The 22467-nt window shown below is 46.7% G+C and overlaps 2 protein-coding genes across 5 annotated transcripts in view; one reads left to right on the top strand and one right to left on the bottom strand.

Annotated features, from left to right (window-relative positions):
* Positions 1 to 12949, bottom strand: part of tmem120b (transmembrane protein 120B) — a 102559-nt gene extending 89610 nt beyond the window's left edge. For 2 of the 3 annotated variants that reach the window (XM_038789494.1, XM_038789512.1), the window contains exon 1: positions 12667 to 12949. In XM_038789494.1, the coding sequence (XP_038645422.1) occupies positions 12667 to 12804 (138 nt within the window). In that variant the 5' untranslated portion in view covers positions 12805 to 12949. The remainder of the gene's footprint in view (positions 1 to 12666) is intronic. The other variant, XM_038789503.1, reaches the window with a different exon arrangement.
* Positions 12950 to 12968: 19 nt separating this feature from the next.
* The window catches only part of morn3 (MORN repeat containing 3), a 71844-nt gene continuing 62345 nt past the window's right edge, over positions 12969 to 22467 (top strand). Inside the window, exon 1 of one of the 2 annotated variants that reach the window (XM_038789552.1) lies at positions 12969 to 13392. In XM_038789552.1, coding sequence (XP_038645480.1) covers positions 13390 to 13392 — 3 coding nt within the window. In that variant the 5' untranslated portion in view covers positions 12969 to 13389. The remainder of the gene's footprint in view (positions 13393 to 22467) is intronic. The other variant, XM_038789541.1, reaches the window with a different exon arrangement.

Raw genomic sequence — 22467 nt, 5'->3', positions numbered from 1 at the left:
TTCACAGCTCCAGGGTCTCAGGTTCGATTCACGGCTTGGGTCACGTTCTGTGAGGAGTCTCCCCTTGTCTGCATGGGTTTCCTCCGGGTGCTCCGGTTTCTTTCCACAGTCCAAAGATATGCAGGTTAGGTGGATTGGTCATGCTAAATTGCCCTGAGTGTTCAAAAAGGTTGGGGTGGGGTTACTGGGTTAAGGGGATAGGATGGAGGTGTGGGCTTGGGTGGGGTGCTCTTTCCAAGTGCCGGTGCAGACTCGATGGGCTGAATGGCCTCCTTCTGCACTGTAAATTCTATGATTCTATATGATTATTTCCCGTTACTTGGAAGTATCTTAGTTAATAAGCACTGTATCCACTAGTGCTTCAACATTCTGCCTTTGTGTGGTATTCAAAATAACTAAATATATTCCAACTATGATTTTTTTTTAACAAACAATTTTAATGAGGTATTTTTGGCTTTCAAGCAACAACAGTATAAAGACAGTGTACAAAGAACAATAAACATAGTGCAAACACCGACACCCATCCCTCCAAGGCCCGCCTATTTAACCCCCTATTCTACGCCAACCTAGCCACCCCCCCCCCCCGATGATTAATTCTCCGCAAAGAAGTCGAGGAATCGTTGACACCTCCGGGTGAACCCTAACTCTGACCCTCTCAAGGCGAACTTAATCTTCTCCAGGCCGAGAAAGCTCGCCATGTCGGTTAACCAGGCCTCCGACTTTGGGGGCTTCGAGTCCCTCCAAGCTAATAATATCCGTCTCCGGGCTACCAGGGAGGCAAATACCAGAACATCTGCCTCTTTCTCCTCCTGGACTCCCGGATCTTCCGACACCCCAAAAATTGCCAACTCATTGCCACCCTTGTTTTCAATGCTCTGGACATGACGTCCGCAAACCCATGCCAATATCCCCTAAGTTTTGGACACGCCCAGAACATGTGGACATGGTTTGCTGGTCTGCCCACACATTTGCTCATCCGGGCCACTGTCATATGGCCCGGTGCACCACCTTTAATTGGATCAAGCTGAGCCTTGCGCATGTAGCGGTTGCGTTGACTCTGCTCAACGCATCCGCCCATAAGCCGTCCTCCATCTCTCCCCCAAGCTCCTCCTCCCACTTACACTTCAGCTCCTCGGTCTGTGTCTCCTCTGCCCCCATTAGTTCTTTGTAGCTGTCCGAGACACCCTTCCCCCACCCATCTCCAAGACACTACCCTATCCTGGATCCCCCTTAGTGGCAGGAGTGGGAAGGATGATACCTGCCTGCACAGAAAGTCCCACACCTGTAGATATCCGAAGTCAACCCAAACTTCTCCTCTAGCACCCTCAAGCTAGGGAAGCTCCCTTCCAGGAACAGGTCCCCCATCTTCTCAATTCCTGCCCTTCGCCATACTCGAAACCCCCCATCAAGGCTCCCTGGGGCAAACCGATGGTTGTCACATATTGGGGACCAGACCGATGCTCCCACTGCTCCAACGCACCTCCTCCACTGTGCCCAGATCCTCAAGGCTGCCACCACCACGGGACTAATGGAATATCTCACCGGCGGGAACGGCAGAAGTGTCATTATCAACACCCCCAAGCTGGTGCCCCTACATGAAGCTGCTTCCATCCGCTCCCAAACCAATCCCGCCCCCACAACCCACTTCCTTATCATAGCAATATTGGCCACCCAGTAGTAATTACTGAAGTTTGGCAGAGCAAGTCCCCCCTCCCCCCGATTCTTCTCGAGCATAGTCTTCTTCACCTGCGGAGACTTACCCACCCAGACAAAGCCCAAAATGATTTTGTTAATCGTCTTAAAAGCGGATCGCAGGATGAAAATTGGGAGACATTGGTAGGATCGTCATCTTAATCGTCTGCACCCTCCCAGCCAGCGACAGCGGTAGCGCATCCCATCTCCGACTCGCCCCTCATCTGCTCGACCAACCGGGACAAGTTCAACTTATGTAACCGGGCTCAGTCGCGTGCCACTTGTATCCCTAGGTACCTAAAACTGTACCCCACTAACCTAACCGGTAGCTCCCACAGCCGACCCTCCTGACCTCTTGCCTGGACTACAAACATCTCGCTCTTTGTCATATTCAGTTTATATCCCGAAAACCAGCCAAATTCCCCCAAAGTCGCCATGATCTCACCCATCCCTGCCCCTGGATCTGCTACATATAAGAGCAGGTCGTCCGCGTACAGCGACACCCTATGTTCCATACCCCCTCTAACCAGCCACTTCCAACCCCTTGAAACTCTCAGAGCAATTGCCAGTGGCTCTATAGCTAACGCAAACAGCAGTGGGGAGAGGGGGCATTCCTGTCTTGTCCTCGGTTCAGTCTAAAATAGTCCAAGGTCGTCCTATTCATCCTACACTAGCCTCCGGGGCCTGGTACAACAGCCGAACCCAGTCAATAAAGTCCCAACCGAATCCAAATCGTCCCAACACCTCTCATAGATAGTCCCACTCCACCCGGTCAAACGCCTTCTCTGCATCCATGGACACCACTACCTCAACCTCCCTACTCTCCGAGGGCATCATAATCACGTTGAGCAGCCTTCTTATATTGGCCACCAACTGCCTGCCCTTGACAAACCCGGTTTGATCCTCCATAATCACATCCAGCACACAATCTTCAATCCTGGAGGCCAAGACTTTGGCCAGCAGCTTAGCGTCCACATTAAGCAGTGAGATCGGCCTAAAAGACCCACATAGCTCCGGGATCTTGTCCCGCTTCAATATTAACGAAATAATGGCCTGTGACATCGTCGGGGGAAGAACCCCTCTATCCCTCACCTCATTGAAAACCTTGACCAGCAACGGCCCTAATATCCCCGAGAATTTCTTGTAGAATTCCACCGGGTACCCGTCCGGCCCCGGGGCTTTACCCGACTGCATTGCCTTCAACCCTCAGCTATTTCTTCGGTCCTGATCGGAGCCCCCAGCCTGTCCACCAGCTCCCTGCCCACCCTTGGGAAGGTCTGTCCGTCCAAAAAGCGTCTCATCCCCTTGGGCCCCGTGGAGGATTCCGAGCAATAGAGTTTGCTGTAAAAGTCCCTGAACGCCCTGTTTAGCCCAGCCGAGTCCCCTACCATATTCCCATTCCCATCAACCACTTTTTCTATTTCCCTGGCCGCCTCCCTCTTCCTAAGCTGCTGTGTTTTCCTTTGCCATTGCTGGCACCCTCCCCATGTTCATAAAAGGCCCCCCTCGCCTTTCTAAGTTGCTCCACTGCCTTGCCTGTGGACAACACCCCGAACTCAGCCTGCAGCCTCCGACATTCCCTTAACAGTTCCACCCCCGGGGTCGCCACATACCTCCTATCTATCTGTAGGATTTCCTTAACCAGTCGGTCCATCTCTGCCCCATCCGTCCTGTCCTTATGAGCCCAGATTGAAATTAGCTCCCCTCTCGCCTCTGCTTTCAGCGCCTCCCAGACCACCGCTGCTGAGACTTCCCCCGTGTCGTTGACCTGCAGGTAGTTCTGCATGCACTTCCTCACGCTCTCGCCCACCACCTCGTCCGCCAACAAGCCCACGTCTAGTCTCCATTGCGGGCGCTGGAAGCTCTCCTCACTAACCTGCAGTTCCACCCAATGTGGGGCATGATCCGAAATAGTGATGGCCGAATACCCCGTATCCACCACCCCTGCCAGCAAATCCCTGCTCAAAATGAAAAAATCAATCCGGGAGTAAACCTTATTCACATGCAAATAAAAAGAAAACTCCCTCCCCGTCGGCTGCTTAAAACTCCATGGGTCAATGCCCCCCATCTGCTCCATGAACCCTATCAGTTCCTTTGCATTGCTGGCACCCTCCCCGTTTTCGAACACGACCGGTCCAGGCCGGCGTCGGTGTCCGTATTAAAATCCCCTCCCATCACCAACTTGTGCAAGTCCAGGTCAGGTATCTTCCCCAGTACCCTCTTTATGAATCCTACATCATCCCAGTTTGGAGCATACACGTTAACCAAGACTACCTGCCTCCCCTCCAGCTTACCGCTCACCATGACATAACGGCTCAACCCGTCCGAGACTATACTGCCCACCTGGAATTGCACCGGCTTATTGATTAAAATTGCCACTCCTCTAGTCTTGGTGACCAGCCCCGAATAAAAGACCTGACTGACCCAACCCTTCCTTAGCCTAACTTGATCCACTACTTTCAGGTGTGTCTCCTGCAACATCACCACGTCCGCCTTCAGAGCCCTCAGATGTGCAAACACACGTGCCCTCTTGACCCGCCCATTCAACCCTCTAACATTTCAGGTGATCAGCCTGGTTGGGGGGCACCATGCCCCCCCACCTCCGCCGATCAGCCATCCCCTTTCCTGAGCCTGCCCCCAGCCCATGCGCCGCGCCTCCATCAGCCCGCTCCTGGCAGCCCCCACCCCGGACCTCTCTGTCCCAAAACCTAAGTCCCTCCCTCGTCAGCAGAGTAACTCCCCCCCCCCCCCCCCCCCCCCCAAGCAACACCACCTTGTAACCCCTGCCCTACATTGAACATATAGACACCCCAAACTGTGCTTCCGTAGACTAGCTCATTCAGCTAGCCTGGTGACCCTCGCCTCCGGCACCAAGAAGTCTCCCACCTGTTGTTCCCTACTCCCCTCACCCCGCCCATCGAAACCACTTCCCTCTTCAAACCGAGACCGAACAACCTCCCAATTACCACAGGAGACAACCCAAAACGAAAACCCGCAAAGAACACCCCCAATAGTGCAAAGCAAAGTAATTAAAAGTAAAAAGCCCCCACCAGCCACCCCCACCAAAACAGCAAAAACCAAGGGCAGCACGGTGGCGCAGTGGGTTAGCACTGCAGCCTCACGGCGCGGAGTTCCCAGGTTCGATCCCGGCTCTGGGTCACTGTCCGTGTGGAGTTTGCACATTCTCCCCGTGTTTGCGTGGGTTTCGCCCCCACAACCCAAAAGATGTGCAGGGCAGGTGGATTGGCCACGCTAAATTGCCCCTTAATTGGAAAAAAAGAATTGGATACTCTAAATTTTTAAAAAACCCAGCAAAAACCCATAGAAACCGAATAACTTTTACTTCCCCATGTTCACCCAAACTTAAAAGAAGAAAAATGACAGTCAAAACATGTACACATCACTCAGAAAAGTTACAGCTTTAAACCAAAAAGTTCTCAGTTCTGTGCCAGCCACTCCTTCTTGGCAAAGTCCATCAGGTCTTCGGGTGACTCAAAATAATGGTGCTGGTCCTCGTGCGTAACCCAAAGACGCCCCGGATAAAGCAGCCCAAATTTCATCTTCTTCTTAAACAGGATCTCCTTCACTTGCCTGAAGCCTGCCCTCCTTCTGGCCACCTCCACACTCAGGCCCTGATAGATATGCTAGATATGATAGATATGGTGATATGCTATTGTCCCATTTGCAGCTCCTAGTACGCTTGGCCCACTGGAAAACACACTCCTTATCCAAAAATCTGTGGAATTGGATCACCATCGCCGGGGGGGGGGTGTGTGTGTGTGTGTGTGTGTGTGTGTGTCCCGGCCGTGGCTTCCTCGCTATCGCCCTGTTCGCCCTGTCCACCTCCAACGGTCGGGGAAAAGCCCCCTCCCCCAGGAGCTTCTGAAACATACTCACCACAAACGCTCCAGCATCAGCCCCTTCAGAGAGACTGACAATTCTTAAGTTCTGCCAGCGAGCTCTGTTCTCCAGATCTTCCACCTTCTCCAGCAGCCTCTTTTGCTGATCCTTCAGCATCTCCACCTCTAGTTCAACCACCGTTTGGTGCTCCTCCTGGTCCGTCAGCGCTTTCTCCAACTTCTGAATCGTCCGATCCTGGGCATCCAGCCTGCGCTCCAGCCACTCGATCGACTCCTTTATCGGGTCAAGACAGTCCCAATTCTGTCTGGCAAAGCCCTCTTGGATGCCCTGCATCAGCTCCTCCATCGATGGCTGAGCCGTCGCAACAGGGGTCCGAACATCAGCCATGTTGTCTTCAGCTGCCATCTCCACCCAGCCCTTGCTTATCTTTTTATTTCTTCCTTTTCGGTCCTTTGGGTTCTCCGTTCCATGTACCACTATGATGGTCCAGAGCCTAATTGTCTGCGCCTTCAAAGTCAAAACTCAAAACCACGAAAAAGTTGGGGAAAAAGGTCCAAAGGTCCGGCCAGAGCGGGAGCCACCCAATCTGCGACTTACTCCCTCATAGCCACCACCAGAAGTCCCCCAACTATGATTATTAAGGTTTATTATGGATTCATCATTGCACCTCAATTTTTACATTTTACACGCCTTGCTACAGAACTCTAGTTAGCTATTTTATTGCCTTATCAACTTACATAGAAAATAGAAGCAAGAGGCCATTTATTATGATCATGGCTGATCATCAAGTTCAATACCCTGATCCTGCATTCCCCCCCCCCTATATCCCTTGATCCCTTTAGCCACGAAAGCTATATCTGGTTAGCACCTATGGCTTCACAGAGCGCCAGGGTCCCAGGTTCGATTCCCCGCTTGGTCACTGTCTCTGCGGACAGTCACTTTCTCCCCATGTCTGTGTGGGTTTCCTCTGGGTACTCCAGTTTCCTCCCACAGGTCCTGAAAGATGTGCTGTTAGTTAATTTGGACATTCTGAATTCTCCTTCTGTGTATCTGAACAGGTGCTGGAATGTGGCGACTAGGGGCTTTTCAGAGTAACTTCATTGCAGTGTTAATGTTAGCCTACTTGACTGGGACTACAGCGCTGAGGATCTGGGTTTGAATCCCAGCCCTGGATCACTGTCAGTATGGAGTTTGCACATTCTCCCTGTGTCTGCGTGGGTTTCACCCCCACAAACAAAAGATGTGCAGGTTAGGGGGATTGGCTATGCTAAATTGCCCCTTAATTGGAAAAAAATTAATTGGGAACTCCAAATATTAAAAAAAATGTAAGCCTACTTGTGACAAAGATTATTATTATAACTCCTTTGTGAAATTACACAACAGGATTTTAATTAGGTTTTGGAGAGAATTGATGAAGGTAGTGAAGTTTATGTTGTATATATTGTACAGCAAAGGGTTAACTCAAATAAGAGTTTTTATTATTTTTGATTTATACTGACTGTGCAAAAGAAACTGTTACGGTGTCACTCACAGAGATGATGTCTAAGTAGCATGTAATTGAAAATACAGAAAAATGTGTAATTTGAAACATGGAAGTCTGGCAGTATCTGGTCTGAGAGGATACAGGGAAAGATCCCACAAAAGGTTAATAGCAGCTGCAAAGAGCAGGATTATAAAATGCAGATTCTTTCTCACAAGCAGGTTTAGCAAACACACAGGTTTCATGTGGTAAGCTAAAACAATGGCTCACACCTTCATTGAAAGTAACTATCTCAGGAAGCATCTGGAAAAGCATGGATGAGAGTTTCAATTGAATTAAGTGACGAATGTTTAAAGCAGGCAGGTCTTTCAAGTCATAACCAAGTTAAATTTTAGCATACAGCTAAAAGCAAAGTTTCACACCTTAATTGAAATAAACTCTCTTAGTAAACAGCTGGAAAGGATGGATGATGCTCAGTCGAATTTGGTGTCAATTCTAAGTGTAAAATTCTACGAACGTCAAGTCAATTAAAAGAAAATTGGAGACGGCCTGTCTACGAGAGACATAATTTAAAATCAAAATCAAAGGCAAAGTTATGAGCTGGGGACAATTGGAAAATTAAACAATTCGAAATCACAGAAATAAAAGTAACTATTGAAACCAAAGCATTTTAAAATCAGATCTGAGAGGTGATGTTATGCCCAAAATGAATAATTAGTGGTATTAAAATGTTTACATCAAAGATACTTTTTAACTATCAAAGTGAAACAAGCTCATTTACAATAAAGTCGTTAAAACTTAATAACTCTTCGAAAGAGAATATAAACCCGAAGAAAGGGGACAGCCAGCAGAGCCAGCTCTCACAGCTCGGTACATGGGAAGGATAGGACACAACAACCGAGTTCACCAGCGAATACAACTCAAGAAGACCAGATTTTAAAGAAGATAGATAGATAGATAGAGAAATACAGCACAGAACAGGCCCTTCGGCCCACGATGTTGCGCCGAACTTTTGTCCTAGGTTAATCATAGAATTTTGGACAATTTTTCATGGCCAATCCACCCAACCTGCACATCTTTGGACTGTGGGAGGAAACCGGAGTACCCGGAGGAAACCCACGCAGTCACGGGGAGGATGTGCAGACTCCACACAGACAGTGACCCAAGTCGAAATCGAACTTGGGACCCTGGAGCTGTGAAGCAATTGTGCTATCCACAATGCTACCGTGCTACCCTTAAGAAGTTAACCTACACTCCATTATTCTACCCTAATCCAAGTACCTATCCAATAGCCGCTTGAAGGTCCCTAACTTTTCCGACTCAACTACTACTACAGGCAGTGCATTCCATGCCCCCACTACTCTCTGGGTAAAGAACCTACCTCTGACATCCCCTCTATATCTTCCACCATTTATCTTAAATTTATGTCCCCTTGTAATGGTGTGTTCCACCCGGGGAAAAAGTCTCTGACTGTCTACTCTATCTATTCCCCTGATCATCTTATAAACCTCTATCAAGTCGCCCCTCATCCTTCTCCGTTCTAATGAGAAAAGGCCTAGCACCCTCAACCTTTCCTCGTATGACCTACTCTCCATTCCAGGCAACATCCTGGTAAATCTCCTTTGCACCTTTTCCAAAGCTTCCACATCCTTCCTAAAATGAGGTGACCAGAACTGCACACAGTACTCCAAATGTGGCCTGACCAAGGTTTTGTACAGCTGCATCATCACCTCACGGCTCTTAAATTCAATCCCTCTGCTAATGAACGCTAGCACACCATAGGCCTTCTTCACAGCTCTATCCACTTGAGTAGCAACTTTCAAAGAACTATGAACATAGACCCCAAGATCTCTCTGCTCCTCCACATTGCCAAGAACCCTACCATTAACCCTGTATTCCGCATTCATATTTGTCCTTCCAAAATGGACAACCTCACACTTGTCAGGGTTAAACTCCATCTGCCACTTCTCAGCCCAGCTCTGCATTCTATCTATGTCTCTTTGAAGCCGACAACAGCCCTCCTCACTATCCACAACTCCACCAATCTTCGTATCATCTGCAAATTTACTGACCCACCCTTCAACTCCCTCATCCAAGTCGTTAATGAAAATCACAAACAGCAGAGGACCCAGAACTGATCCCTGCGGTACGCCACTGATAACTGGGCTCCAGGCTGAATATTTGCCATCCACCACCACTCTCTGTTTTCTATCGGTTAGCCAGTTTGTTATCCAACTGGCCAAATTTCCCACTATCCCATGCCTCCTTACTTTCTGCATAAGCCTACCATGGGGAACCTTATCAAATGCCTTACTAAAATCCATGTACACTACATCCACTGCTTTACCTTCATCCACATGCTTGGTCACCTCCTCAAAGAATTCAATAAGACTTGTAAGGCAAGACCTACCCCTCACAAATCCGTGCTGACTATCCCTAATCAAGCAATGCCTTTCCAGATGCTCAGAAATCCTATCCCTCAGTACCCTTTCCATTACTTTGCCTACCACCGAAGTAAGACTAACTGGTCTGTAATTCCCAATTGTCAAGGTGGGCCTGCAGGTCCCTTTAACCAACAGGAAGGATCCAGAAGCAAGATCTTTTTACCTTTCTGTTAAGAAAGTGTTTACAGCTTTAAAAAAAATTATAATAATAAAATAACTTAAAAGTTTTAACCTGAAACAGTGGTTATTAGCTTACTTTACTTACTTAGCAACGCAGGACCCAGGACATCAATGCTACTAAGGGGTAAGTAGGTAAAATTCTTCGGTGAAGGTATGGGTTATACCGGGGGATAACTTGAAAATATAGTTTGACCTGAATAGCACCCACCGAAGCCTGCATCGGAGTCAGGGAGTGAGAATCCCTGTTCACCATTTAGAATATCGACCCTTTTTTGGTATAGGGGGAATTCTAAGAATAGTGGTGAAGTTTTAACTTCAAGCATCTCTGAGGGCTGTTCTCACTGTATGTGTTCCTTAGTTAACCTTTGTAAATATTGACATGTAAATAAATGTTATTTTGAACAAAGACCATTGCCTCCAGCAAGATCTCGTCTAAAATAAAAGCTAACAAATTCCGACACAAACCTATTGAAGCCTACTTGTGACAATAAGTGATTATTATTATGATAATCCGATACATGGACTTTCAAAAAGTTTCCATATGTAAAAGTGTTTTTCCTTCTGTCATTTCTGTTTTTTTAGCCAATTACCTTTGCACATGGTTTACATAGAGTTGCTGTGATCTGGAATACACTACCAGAAAGGGTGGTGAAAGCAGATTCAACAATAACGTTCTAAATGGAATTGGATAAATACTTGAAGGGGAAATGTTTACAGTTCTATGGAGGAAAAGCAGGGAATTGAATCAAATCTTTCAAAGTGCTGGTACAGGCATGATGAACCAAATGGCCTCCTTTGTGATTCTATGGGCACGATACTCCGATCGCGGGACAGTGTCCGCGCTGTCATGAACGTCGTTGTGTTTCACGACCGCACGAAAGTGCATGGGCAGTAGCGATTCTGTCCCCCACAGGGGGCCAGCACAGTGCTGGAGCAGTTCACGCCGTTCCAGCCTTACTTCCTGGTGCGCATTAGGGGATGCGCCAACCCGTGCATGCCTTACTGAACATTCTGGCCCCGACACAACATGGCGCGGGGGTTCTGAGGCCAGACGCGCAACAAAGTAGACCGGGGGGGGGGAAGAGGCCGGCCCGCCAATCGGTGGACCCCATCGGAACCCCCCCCCCCCCCCCCGGGACGGAGCTCCCCACCCCACACGGGCCTTTTGACCTTTCGCGCAGAGTTCCCGCCGGCAGCGACCAGGTGTGGATGGCGCCGTTGGGACTCTGCTTTTTCCGTGCGGCCGCTCGGCTCATCCAGGTCGGAGAATCGGTGGCTCCGCGCATACAGCGGCCTGCAACCGGCGCTGCCCAAACGTGCCGGCGCAAATGGCGTGATTCTCCACACCTCGGAGAATCGTGCGCTGGCGTCGGGGCAGCGTGGCGCGGTTGCGGTGTTTCTCTGGCCCAGCACGGGGCTGGGAGAATCGCGCCCTATATTCTCTAGGCTTTACAATTTCCCTTTCCAACTAACGTTTCCAAATTGCTCATAATTATCTTTAATATTGACAACCTTCTCTTTTAATGTTAATTTTAATCTATTTATCCTTGGAATTATAGTCCTGATGCATCCTCCTTTGCTTTATGTGAATATTTATTTTTATGATAATAATACCATTTAAAGATTTCCCACCAATCTTTCAGCCTATCTTTTAACTTTTCTACCTAGTTAATTTGGGCCAGATCCCTTCTTACTCTTGCTGAGCTTTGCCTTTTTCTAATCCAGCACAATTATTTTTGAATCTTCCTTTCCTTTTCTATTCTTGAAGGGAGCCGAACTATTTTGTAGTCACTAATTTCAAATTCTTCTCCTAATCTCAGTTAATTTCTCAATTTTATTTCCTCTCTATTATGTCTCTATTTCATGGCCTGTAATGCATGCGCAGAAGTGAACAATTTCACTTTGCATTTCTTTTTAAGAATCTTTATTACCACAAGTAGGCTTACATTAACACTGCAATGAAGTTGCTGTTAAAATCCCCTCGTTACAACACTCCTGTTTGGGTACACTGAGGGAGAATTCAGAATGTCCAAATTATCTCAAAAGCATGTCTTTAGGGACTTGTGGGAGGAAACCTGAGCACCCGGAGGAAACACACTCAGACACGGGGAGAACATGCATTCTCCGCACAGACAGTGACCCAAGCCGGGAAACGAACCGGAGACCCTGGCGCTGTGAAGCAACAGTGTGAACCACTGTGCTACCATGCCGCTAGCTCCTTTATGGATTTTTCTTAACACACTCCTGAGTCCATCTTTTAAGTTCTAGTACTGTGACATAATCCTTTACAAACACTGCCATCCTACCCACTTGCTTTCCTCAAGTCTCTTATGAAAATGTTATAATTAGGATCTTATTGGCAATAAATTCCCAATCCTGTTCAAATCTAACCCGATCTATATTAGAGTTACTAAATCACCCTCCATTTTAATAACTCTACAATTTTGTTCATTCACTTTCATTGTACCCAATTCAGACTTCAATTATTTTGTAATATGTTCAGGAATGACTAAAAATCACCATTCATTCAGCTGAAAATAACTTATTCATGACCCCCACTGATCAGTTACCTGGTCTCATTTGACTAGTTGGAATACATTCCACATGGAACTTTCAAACCTGATTATATAGCAATATTCTCCACACTCAAGTGCGTAATTTGTAAAAATGGTTTTAAAAAATGCACATATTGACGTAACCAATTTTCCCTTTTGGAAGTGCAACGTAAGTTGGTGGAGGAGGGGGCAAATGACCTGCAGATGACAATTTAAAATTTATCAGTAGAATCAAGGTCAAGTCTATTTCAACAAGATCAATGGGGAAAGGAAGCCTAAATTGTATCACAATCCCATGTCCACAAAAAAGTCCAGCTACTTGGTGTGAAGATTACTGTTCCTAAATCTTTTTGAGTGCTGTGTTTTGAAACTGCTCCAACTCCTCAGAGCTTTAAATGTGGTCATTTTTGGTATTTTAAATTTTTTTAAAAAAGATCAGTTTTGTGATACTTACGCGTTTAAAGGTGAATGTACTAAATGTCCAATAATTCACATGAAATGATAACCAGAGACCTATTTTCCAGGCCCGAGTTGAGGACCGCTTCATGCCTTTCCTGTTAGTTCCGACAGGCGGGGTAATGGCGTGACGCATTCCATCAAACAACTTCCTTTTTTAAACATTATTTTTTTAATCAATAAATCAACTTTGATCTGACAATGCACCCCCGCATTTTAGTTTAAAATGAAGATACATCACAAATCACAAGACCCCGACCACAAGGCCCGTTTCGGTTGCTATAGTGACGGGCCGGACGCTATAATCCAGGGAGCGTCAATGAGCGCGGGGATTGTTGATAAACATCCTGTTGTACCGGTGTCTTAACCTGGCCTCGCTGCCTACATGCATTGCTGCCGACTTTCGGTAGGTCTTTCTGGTACCCGCTTGCGAAAGTTTCTCGAGTGAAAGCGGCTCCATCTTCAACAAACTCGCCCTGTACAAAAACCGTGGACGGGTCAGCCTGGGCCTCCCCTCCTTCTCTGTCGGCAGCGTGCCTCCTCTACAATCGGCAAAACCTTCCATCGGCGCTTTAAAAAATGCCATTTCTGAGGCCGCGGAAGCCCAAAGAAAATCGGTGGCAAGAGTGGGATCGAAATGCGCAGAAAAACGGTTTAAAAAGCACCGTCTACTCATTAAGTGGGGACGAATATACAGGAGAGTGGCGGGACAATAAAAAACATGGTAAGAACAATGCGGTGCTCGTTCATCCACCCCTCATCATGCAGTATATAGTGTTATAAAATCTTTTTTTTAAAGTGAAAAGCGTTGGCTTTAAAATAGGCTTTAAACGGGTACTGACTACTTTATGTGACTGTACCCTGCTCGTACTACTTTATGTGACTGTACCCTGCTCGTACATAGGCAATAAAAATGGACCAAGCCTGGAGCAAGAGTTCAGATGTAATTAACTGAAAGGGAAAATGAAGAGATTGAATTTGAAAGACGGAGTCACGGTTTAGGAAAGTAGTTCTAGACAGTGAGATTTTGATAGAGTAGTTGGAGATCCTGTTAGCATTGGTGAGGTGAATTAAGCCAACTGTGGATGCACGAAAATATGGAGCACATGACGATGTAAACTGGAGGAAATAGTAGGAATAGAGTGGATTTTATTGACGAGAAGAGCCAAGACTTTGAGTTGGAAGTACTTTGGGGATAGGAAGCTAATGCAGGGAAGTGGCAACTAAGTCGGGATGTTAGTGTGGGACGAAATTTGTAAAAGTTATGGAAAATGGGACACCAGCAAGGAGAGCATTGGATAGTTGAATCTGGAAAAGTCAAAGCTAAGCACGAGGATTGGATGTAGGTTTTTAAAGCACAGCTGAGAGTTGAACAGGGCCCCCAAGTTGACAATGGCTGTCTTCTTCCATCCACTTAATATCGCCAGTTCATGCCCCTGGCATCAGCAAAATGCATTTGTTACCTGAATGGTATCCTGGCTGGCCTACCCTCTTCAACTTCTATAAACTTCAGTTTATACAAACCTCTGCAGCCCATAATGTAGGTCACAACGTATGTTCACTCATCGCCCTATGCTCATTGACCTACACCGGCTCTGAATCCATCGATGCTATGGATTTACACTTCTCATCCTTGTGTTAAAATCTTATCATAACTCCCAAAATACAAACTTAAAGGCTCTGTGCCTTAATGCACGGAACATTTGCAATAAAGTGGATGAACTAATCGTGCAGATAGATATAAATGGGTATGATTAAGTGGGATTACGGAGACATGGCTGCAGCGTGACCAGGGATGGGAACTGAATGTCCCAGGGTTTTCAGTATTTAGGATGGACAGGCATAAAAGAAAAGGTGGTAGTGTGGCACTGCTGAACATAGAACATAGAACAGTACAGCACAGAACAGGCCCTTCGGCCCTCGATGTTGTGCCGAGCAATGATCACCCTACTCAAACCCACGTATCCACCCTATACCCGTAACCCAACAACCTCCCCTTACTTATTTTGGACACTACGGGCAATTTAACGTTTCCAATCCACCTAACCTGCACATCTTTGGACTGTGGGAGGAAACCAGAGCACCCGGAGGAAACCCACGCACACACGGGGAGGACGTGCAGACTCCACACAGACAATGACCCAGCCGGGAATCGAACCTGGGACCCTGGAGCTGTGAAGCATTTATGCTAACCACCATGCTACCGTGCTGCCCCCTATTCCTTCTGGTTAAAGAAGAAATTAACACAATAGTGAGAAAGGATATTATTAGCTCTGACAATATGGAGTCTCTATGGGTAGAGTTGAGAAATACCAAGGGGCAAAAAAACATTTGTGGGTGTCATATATAGACCCCCAAACTGCAGTGGTGATGTTGGGAATGGCATTAAACACAAATTAGAGATGCATGTAATAAGGGAATATCGACCGGATCATGGGTGATTTTAATCTTCACATAGATTGGGCAAATCAAATTAGCCACAATGCTGTACAGAAGAGGAATTCCTGAGTGTATACGGGATGGTTTTCTTGGCCAATATGTGGAGGAACCAACTAGAGAGCAGGCCATCTTAGACTGGGTACTGTGTAATGAGAAGGAAATTATTGCCAATCTGGCTGTGCGAGACCTCTTGGGAATGAGCGACCATAACATGACAGAATTTTTTATCAAGGTGGAGAGTGAAGTAGTTGATTCGGAGACTCGGGTGCTGAATCGTAATAAAGGAAACTATGAAGATTTAAAAAAAAAAAAAATTTAGATTACCCAATTATTTTTTTCAATTAAGGGGCAATTTAGTGTGGCCAATCCACCTACTCTGCACATTTTTGGGTTGTGGGGGCGAAACCCACGCAGACACGGGGAGAATGTGCAAACGCCACACGGACAGTGACCCAGAGCCAGGATCGAACCTGGGACCTCAGCGCCGTGAGGCAGCTGTGCTAACCACTAGGCCACCGTGCTGCCCAACTATGAAGATATGAGGTGTGAATTGGCCTTGATAGATTGGGGAGAGTTACTTAAAGGGATAACAGTGGATAGGCAATGGCAAACATTCAAGGAGCGCATGGGGGAATTGCAGCAACTGTTCATTCCTGTCTGGCACAAAAGCAAAATGGGTAAGAGGGCCAACCCATGGCTTACAAAGGAAATTCGAACAAAGAACAAAGAAAAGTACAGCACAGGAATAGGCCCTTCAGCCTTCCACGCCTGCACCTGTCTAAACTAAAATCTTCTACACTTCCAGGGTCCGGATCCCTCTATTCCCATCCTATTCATGTATTTGTCAAGATGCCCCTTAACGTCACTATCGTCCCTGCTTCCACCACCTCCTCCGGCAGCGAGTTCCAGGCACCCACTACCCTCTGTGAAAAAAAAAACTTATCTCGTACATCTCCTCTAAACTTTGCCCCTCGCACCTTAAACCTATGCCCCCTAGTAATTGATCCCTCTACCCTGGGAAAAAGTCTCTGACTATCCACTCTGTCTATGCCCCTCATAATTTTGTAGACCTCTATCAGGTCGCCCCTCAACCTCCTTCGTTCCAGTGAGAACAAACCAAGTTTGTTCAAGTTCTCCTCATAGCTCGCCCTCCATACCAGGCAACATCCTGGTAAATCTCTTCTGCACCCTCTCTAAAACCTCCACATCCTTCTGGTAGTGTGGCAAACAGAATTGAACACTATACTACAAGTGTGGCCTAACCAAGGTTCTATACAGCTGCAACATGACTTGCCAATTTTTATACTCAATGCCCCGGCCAATGAAGGCAAGCATGCCGTATGCCTTCTTGACTACCTTCTCCACCTGTGTTGCCCCTTTCAGTGACCTGTGGACCTGTACACCCAAGACCTCTCTGACTGTCAATACTCTTGAGGGTTCTACCATTCACTGTATATTCCCTACCTGTATTAGACCTTTCAAAATGCATTACCTCACATTTGTCCAGATTAAACTCCATCTGCCATCTCGCCGCCCAAGTCTCCAAACAATCTAAATCGTGCTGCATCCTCTGGCAGTCCTCATCGCTATCCGCAATTCCATCAACCTTTGTGTCGTCCGCGAACTTACTAATCAGACCAGTTACATTTTCCTCCAAATCATTTATATATATATATATACTACAAACAGCAAAGGTCCCAGCACTGATCCCTGCGGAACACCACTAGTCACAGCCCTCCAATCAGAAAAGCACCCTTCCATTGCCATTCTCTGCCTTCTATGACGTAGCCAGTTCTGTATCCATTTTGCCAGCTCACCTCTGATCCCGTGTGACTTCACCTTTTGTACCAGTCTGCCTTGAGGGACCTTGTCAAAGTCCTTATTGAAGTCCATATAGACAACATCCACTGACCTACCTGCATCAATCATCTTTGTGACCTCTTCGAAAAACTCGATCAAGTTAGTGAGACACGACCTCCCCTTCACGAAACCGTGCTGCCTCTCACTAATACGATCACTTGTTTCCAAATGGGAGTAGATCCTGTCTCGAAGAATTCTCTCCAGTAATTTCCCTACCACTGACGCAAGGCTCACCGGCCTGTAGTTCCCTGGATTATCCTTGCTACCCTTCTTAAACAAAGGAACAACGTTGGCTATTCTCCAGTCCTCCGGGACATCACCTGAAGACAGTGAGGATTCAAAGATTTCTGTCAAGGCCTCAGCAATTTCCTCTCTTGCCTCCTTCAGTATTCTGGAGTAGATCTCATCAAGCCCTGGGGACTTATCCACCTTAATATTTTTCAAGATGCCCAACACCTCATCTTTTTGGATCTCAATGTGACCCAGGCTATCTACACACCCTTCTCCAGACTCAACATGCACCAATTCCAATCCACCAAATAGTATCCGATCCAAGGAAAAGCATACAGATTGGGCAAGAAAAATAATAGGTCTGAGGATTGGGAGCAGTTTAGAATTCAGCAAAGAAGGGGAAAGTACAAGAATGAAAGGTTTAGTGAGAGGGAAGAACTGGGGGAGATCAACGTTAGTAGAGAAATGGTGCTGGGAAAATTGATGGGATTGAAGGCGGATAAATCCCCAGGGCCTGATAATCTGTATCCCAGAGTGTTTAAGGAGGTGGCTCTGGGAATAGTGGATGCATTGGTGGTCATCTTCTGGGATTCTATAGACTCTGGAACAGTCCCTGCAGATTGGAGGGTAGCTCATGTCACTCCAAAATTCAAAAACTGAGGTAGAAAAAGCAGGGAATTATAGATCAGTAAGCCTAACATCGGTAGTGGGGAAAATTCTTGAATCCATTCTCAAGGACTTTATAGCGGAACATTTAGAAAGCAGTGGCAGGATCAGCCAGTCAGCATGGATTTATGAAGGGGAAATCATGCTTGACAAATCTGTTGGAATTCTTTAAAGATGTAACCAGTACAGTTGACAAGGGGGATATATTTTGACTTTCAGAAGGCATTTGACAAAGTGCCGCATAAGAGATTATTGTGCAAAATTATTGTGCATGGGATTGGAGGAAGTGTATTCAGGTGGCTAAAAAACTGGTTGCAGAGAGGAAACAAAGAGTGGGAATTAATGGGTCCTATTCAAATTGGCAGGCAGTAACTAGTGAGGTGCCACAGGGAGCGGTGCTGGGACCCCAGCTATTCACAATATATATTAATGATTTGGATGAGGGAACAAAATGTAACATCTCAAAGTTTGCAGATGACACTAAGTTAGATGGGAGGGTGAACTGTGATGAGGCTGCAGGGATCCTACAGCATGATCTGGACAGGCTGGGCGAATGGGCAAATCAGTGGCAAATGCAGTATAATTTGGATAAGTGTGAGGATATTCATTTTGGAAGCAAAAACAGGAAGGCAGATTACCACCTGAATGGTTTTAAATTGGGAGAGGGGAGTGTGCAGCAGGACCTGGGTGTCCTTGTGCACCAGCCGCTGAAGGTAAGCATGCAGGTGCAGCAGGCGGCAAAGAAGGCTAATGGTAGGGCAGCACAGTGGCGCAGAGGTTAGCATTGCTGCCTCACGGCGCCGAGGTTCCAGGTTCGATCTCGGCTCTGGGTCACTGTCTGTGTGGAGTTTGAATATTCTCCCCGTGTTTGCGTGAGTTCTGCCCCAACAACCTAAAAGATGTGCAGAATAGGAGGATTGGCCACGCTAAATTGCCCCTTAATTGGAAAAAAATGAATTGGGTTCTCTAAATTTAAAAACAAAAAGAAGGCTAATGGTATATTGGTCATCATTGTGAGACGTTTTGAGTACAGTAGCAGGGATGTGTTGCTGCAATTATACAGGGTCTTTATGAGGCCACACCTAGAATATTGTGTGCAGTTTTGGTCTCCTTTTCTGAGGAAGGATTTTCTTGCTCTTGAGGGAGTGCAGCGAAGGTTTACCAGACTGACTCCAGGGATGGCGGGACTGTCATATGAGGAGAGATTGACTAGGTTAGGTTGTTCTTGCTGGAGTTCAGAAGAATGAGGAAGGGGATCTCATAGAGACTTATAAAATTCTAACAGGACTAGACAGGGTAGATGCAGGGAAAATGTTCCCAAAGATGGGTGTGTCCAGAACCAGGGGTCACAGTCTGAGGATTCAGGATAAACCATTTCGGACAGAGATGAGGAGACATTTCTTCACACCAAGAGTGGTGAGCCTGTGGAAATCATTACAACAGGAAGTAGTTGATGCTAAAACATTGAATATATTCAAGAGGCAGCTAGATATAGCATTTTGGGAGAATGGGATCAAAGACTATGGGGAGACAGCAGGATTAGGCTATTGAGTTGGATGATCAGTCATGATCGTGATAAATGGCGGAGCAGGTTCGAAAGGCCAAAAGGCCTCGTCCTGTTCCTATCTTCTATGTATCTATGCAAAATCTCTGACATTGTGTTGAAGAAGGAAACCCAGAACCTAACCACCTTCGGGTGGCAGGCAGCCTCTTGGGAGATAGTCCAGGTTAAGGACTCAGTGGGAGAGTTAGTTTCTGCTTCAGAGAAGGTCAATGGGGTGTTTAAAACCTTTTACTGGGGATTATACAAGTCTGAGCTCCGGAGGAAGACTTGACTATGGTACAGTTTTTGGATGGGTTGGTCTTCCCGGTGTTGGAAAGAGAAACAAGGCAGGAGCTGGAATGTATATGTCCACCAGAGCGCGCACCAACACCGCACTCACTATCACATATCTCCCCTGTATTCACCAAAATATTAGCCACCGGGAAGATTATCCTAGGACAGCACGGTGGCGCCTTGGTTAGCATTGCTGCCTCGTGGCGCTGAGGTCCCAGGTTCGATCCCTCCCTGATGAACTCAATCTCGGTTCGAGCAGGAAACCAATGATCCGCTGTCGAGTGCCCCAGTAGCCCATAACACACCCATACGCAGCATCACAGCTTCCGTAAGCCTTCCTGAAAGTGAACCCTCAGAAGGCAACGGATCCGGACGGGATCCCTAATTAGTTGGCAGATGTGTTCGCGGACATCTTTAACCTGTCCCTACTCCGCTCCGAGGTCCCACCTGCTCCAAGAAGACCACCATCATAACGGTGCCAAAGAAGAACCAGGCAACGTGCCTCAATGACTACCATCCGATGGCCCTGACTTCAGTTGTAATGAAGTGATCGAAAGGTTGGTCATGAAGCGGTTCACCTCCATACTTCCAGAATGCCTTGATCCACTACAATTTGCATACCGCCGCAACCAGTCCACAGCAGACGCCATCTCCCTGCCCCTACACTCATCCCTCGAGCATCTCAACAATGAGGACTCCTACATCAGACTCCTTTTTATTGACTACATCTCCGCCTTCAACATAATCCCAACCAGGCTCATATCAAAGCTCCAAAACCTAGGACTTGGCTCCTCACTCTGAAACTGGATCCTCAACTTCCTGACCCACAGACCACAATCAGTAAGAATAAACAACAACACTTCCTCCACAATAGTCCTCAATACCGCAAGGCTGCATACTTAGCCCCCTACTATACTCCATGTACACACACGACTGTGTGGCAAAATTTGGTTCCAACTCCATCTACAAGTTTGCTGACGATACGACCACAGTGGGCCGGATTACGAATAACGACAAGTCAGAATACAGGAGTGTGATAGAGAACCTAGTGGACTGGTGCAGCGACAACAATCTAACCCTCAATGCCAGCAAAACTAAAGAGCTGGTCATTGACTTCAGGAAGCAAAGTACTGTACACACCCTTGTCAGCAACAACGGGGCCAAGGTGGAGATGGTTAGCAGCTTCAAATTCCTAGGGGTACATATCTCCAAACAATCTGTCCTGGTCCACCCACATCGACGCTACCACCAAGAAAGCACAACAGTGCCTATACCTCCTCAGGAAATTAAGGAAATTCGGCATGTCCACATGAACTCTTACCAACTTTTACAGATGCACCATAGAAAACATCCTATCTGGCTGCATCACATCCTGGTATGGCAACTGCTCGGCCCAAAATCGCAAGAAACTTCAAAGACGTGAACACAGCCTAATCCATCACACAAACCTGCCTCCCATCCATTGATTCCATCTACACTTCCCGCTGCCTGGGGAAAGTGGGTAGCACAATCAAAGACCTCTCCCAACCGGCTTCCTCACTCTTCCAACTTCTTCCATCGGGCAGGAGATACAAATGTCTGAGAACACGCACAAAGAGATTCAAAAACAGCTTCTTCCCTGCTGTTACCAGACTCCTAAACGATCCTCTTGGGGACTGACCTCATTAACACTACACCACTGTATGCTTCATCCGATGCTGGTTTTTATGTAGTTACATTCTGTACCCTGTAGTAATAATAATAATCACTTATGGGCAGCACGGTGGCGCAGTGGAAACACTGCTGCCTCACGGCGCTGAGGTCCCAGGTTCGATCCCGGCTCTGGGTCACTGTCCGTGTGGAGTTTGCATATTCTCCCTGTGTTTGCGTGGGTTTCGCCCCCACAACCCAAAGATGTGCAGGGTAGGTGGATTGGCCATGCTAAATTGCCCCTTAATTGGACAAAATGAATTGGGTACTCTAAATTAAAAATAATAATAATCGCTTATTGTCACAAGTAGGCTTCAATGAAGTTACTGTGAAAAGCCCGAAGTCGCCTGTCGGGGAGACCGGTACGGGAATTGAACCCACGCTCTGGCATTGTTCTGCATTGCAAGCCAGCTATTTAGCCCACTGTGCTAAACTAGCCCCTTGTGTTGCCCTATTATATCTTTCGTTTCTTTTCATGTTCTTAAGGATCTGTTGTGCTGCTCGCAGCAAAATATTTTTCACTGTATCTCGGTACATGTGACAATAAACAAACAAAAAAACCCAAAGCAAAACAAAAGGCCGAACCAACTCGGGCTCGTTAGCTTAAGAAACAATGAACACTGCCACCACCTCTTCCTTCCCCAGGCAACTAGCCGCAGCTCTCTCCCCAACTTTGTTCCTGTTAACTAGCATAACTACTAGCAGGGTGACTGCCACATGTGGGGAAAAATCAAAGTTATACACACAATGGATCAGCAAACAGCCCCCTCTACTTAAACCTAACTTTAGGATCAAACATTCAAGGAAAGAAAACCATATACCCACGTCCAATCCTTCTTCCTGAAATATTTCCGACAATACACTAAAAAAACACCCAACATCCCAGAACAAGATCGATCAGGTCTCTTAAAGTGGGATAGGACCTTACCATTTGACCTACAAATGCATTCCCCTGCTTTTTCATCAAGCAGACAGAAAGAGTTTTCTTGTGGAGCTGACAATTAATCTAATGAATTTGGATTTTGATTTGTTTATTGTGTGTACTGAGATACAGTGAAAAGTATGTTTCTGCGAGCA

Source organism: Scyliorhinus canicula, chromosome 1 (genome assembly GCF_902713615.1).
Source record: "Scyliorhinus canicula chromosome 1, sScyCan1.1, whole genome shotgun sequence".
Taxonomy (NCBI): Eukaryota; Metazoa; Chordata; class Chondrichthyes; order Carcharhiniformes; family Scyliorhinidae; genus Scyliorhinus; species Scyliorhinus canicula.
This window is presented reverse-complemented; position numbering and strand designations above follow the sequence as displayed.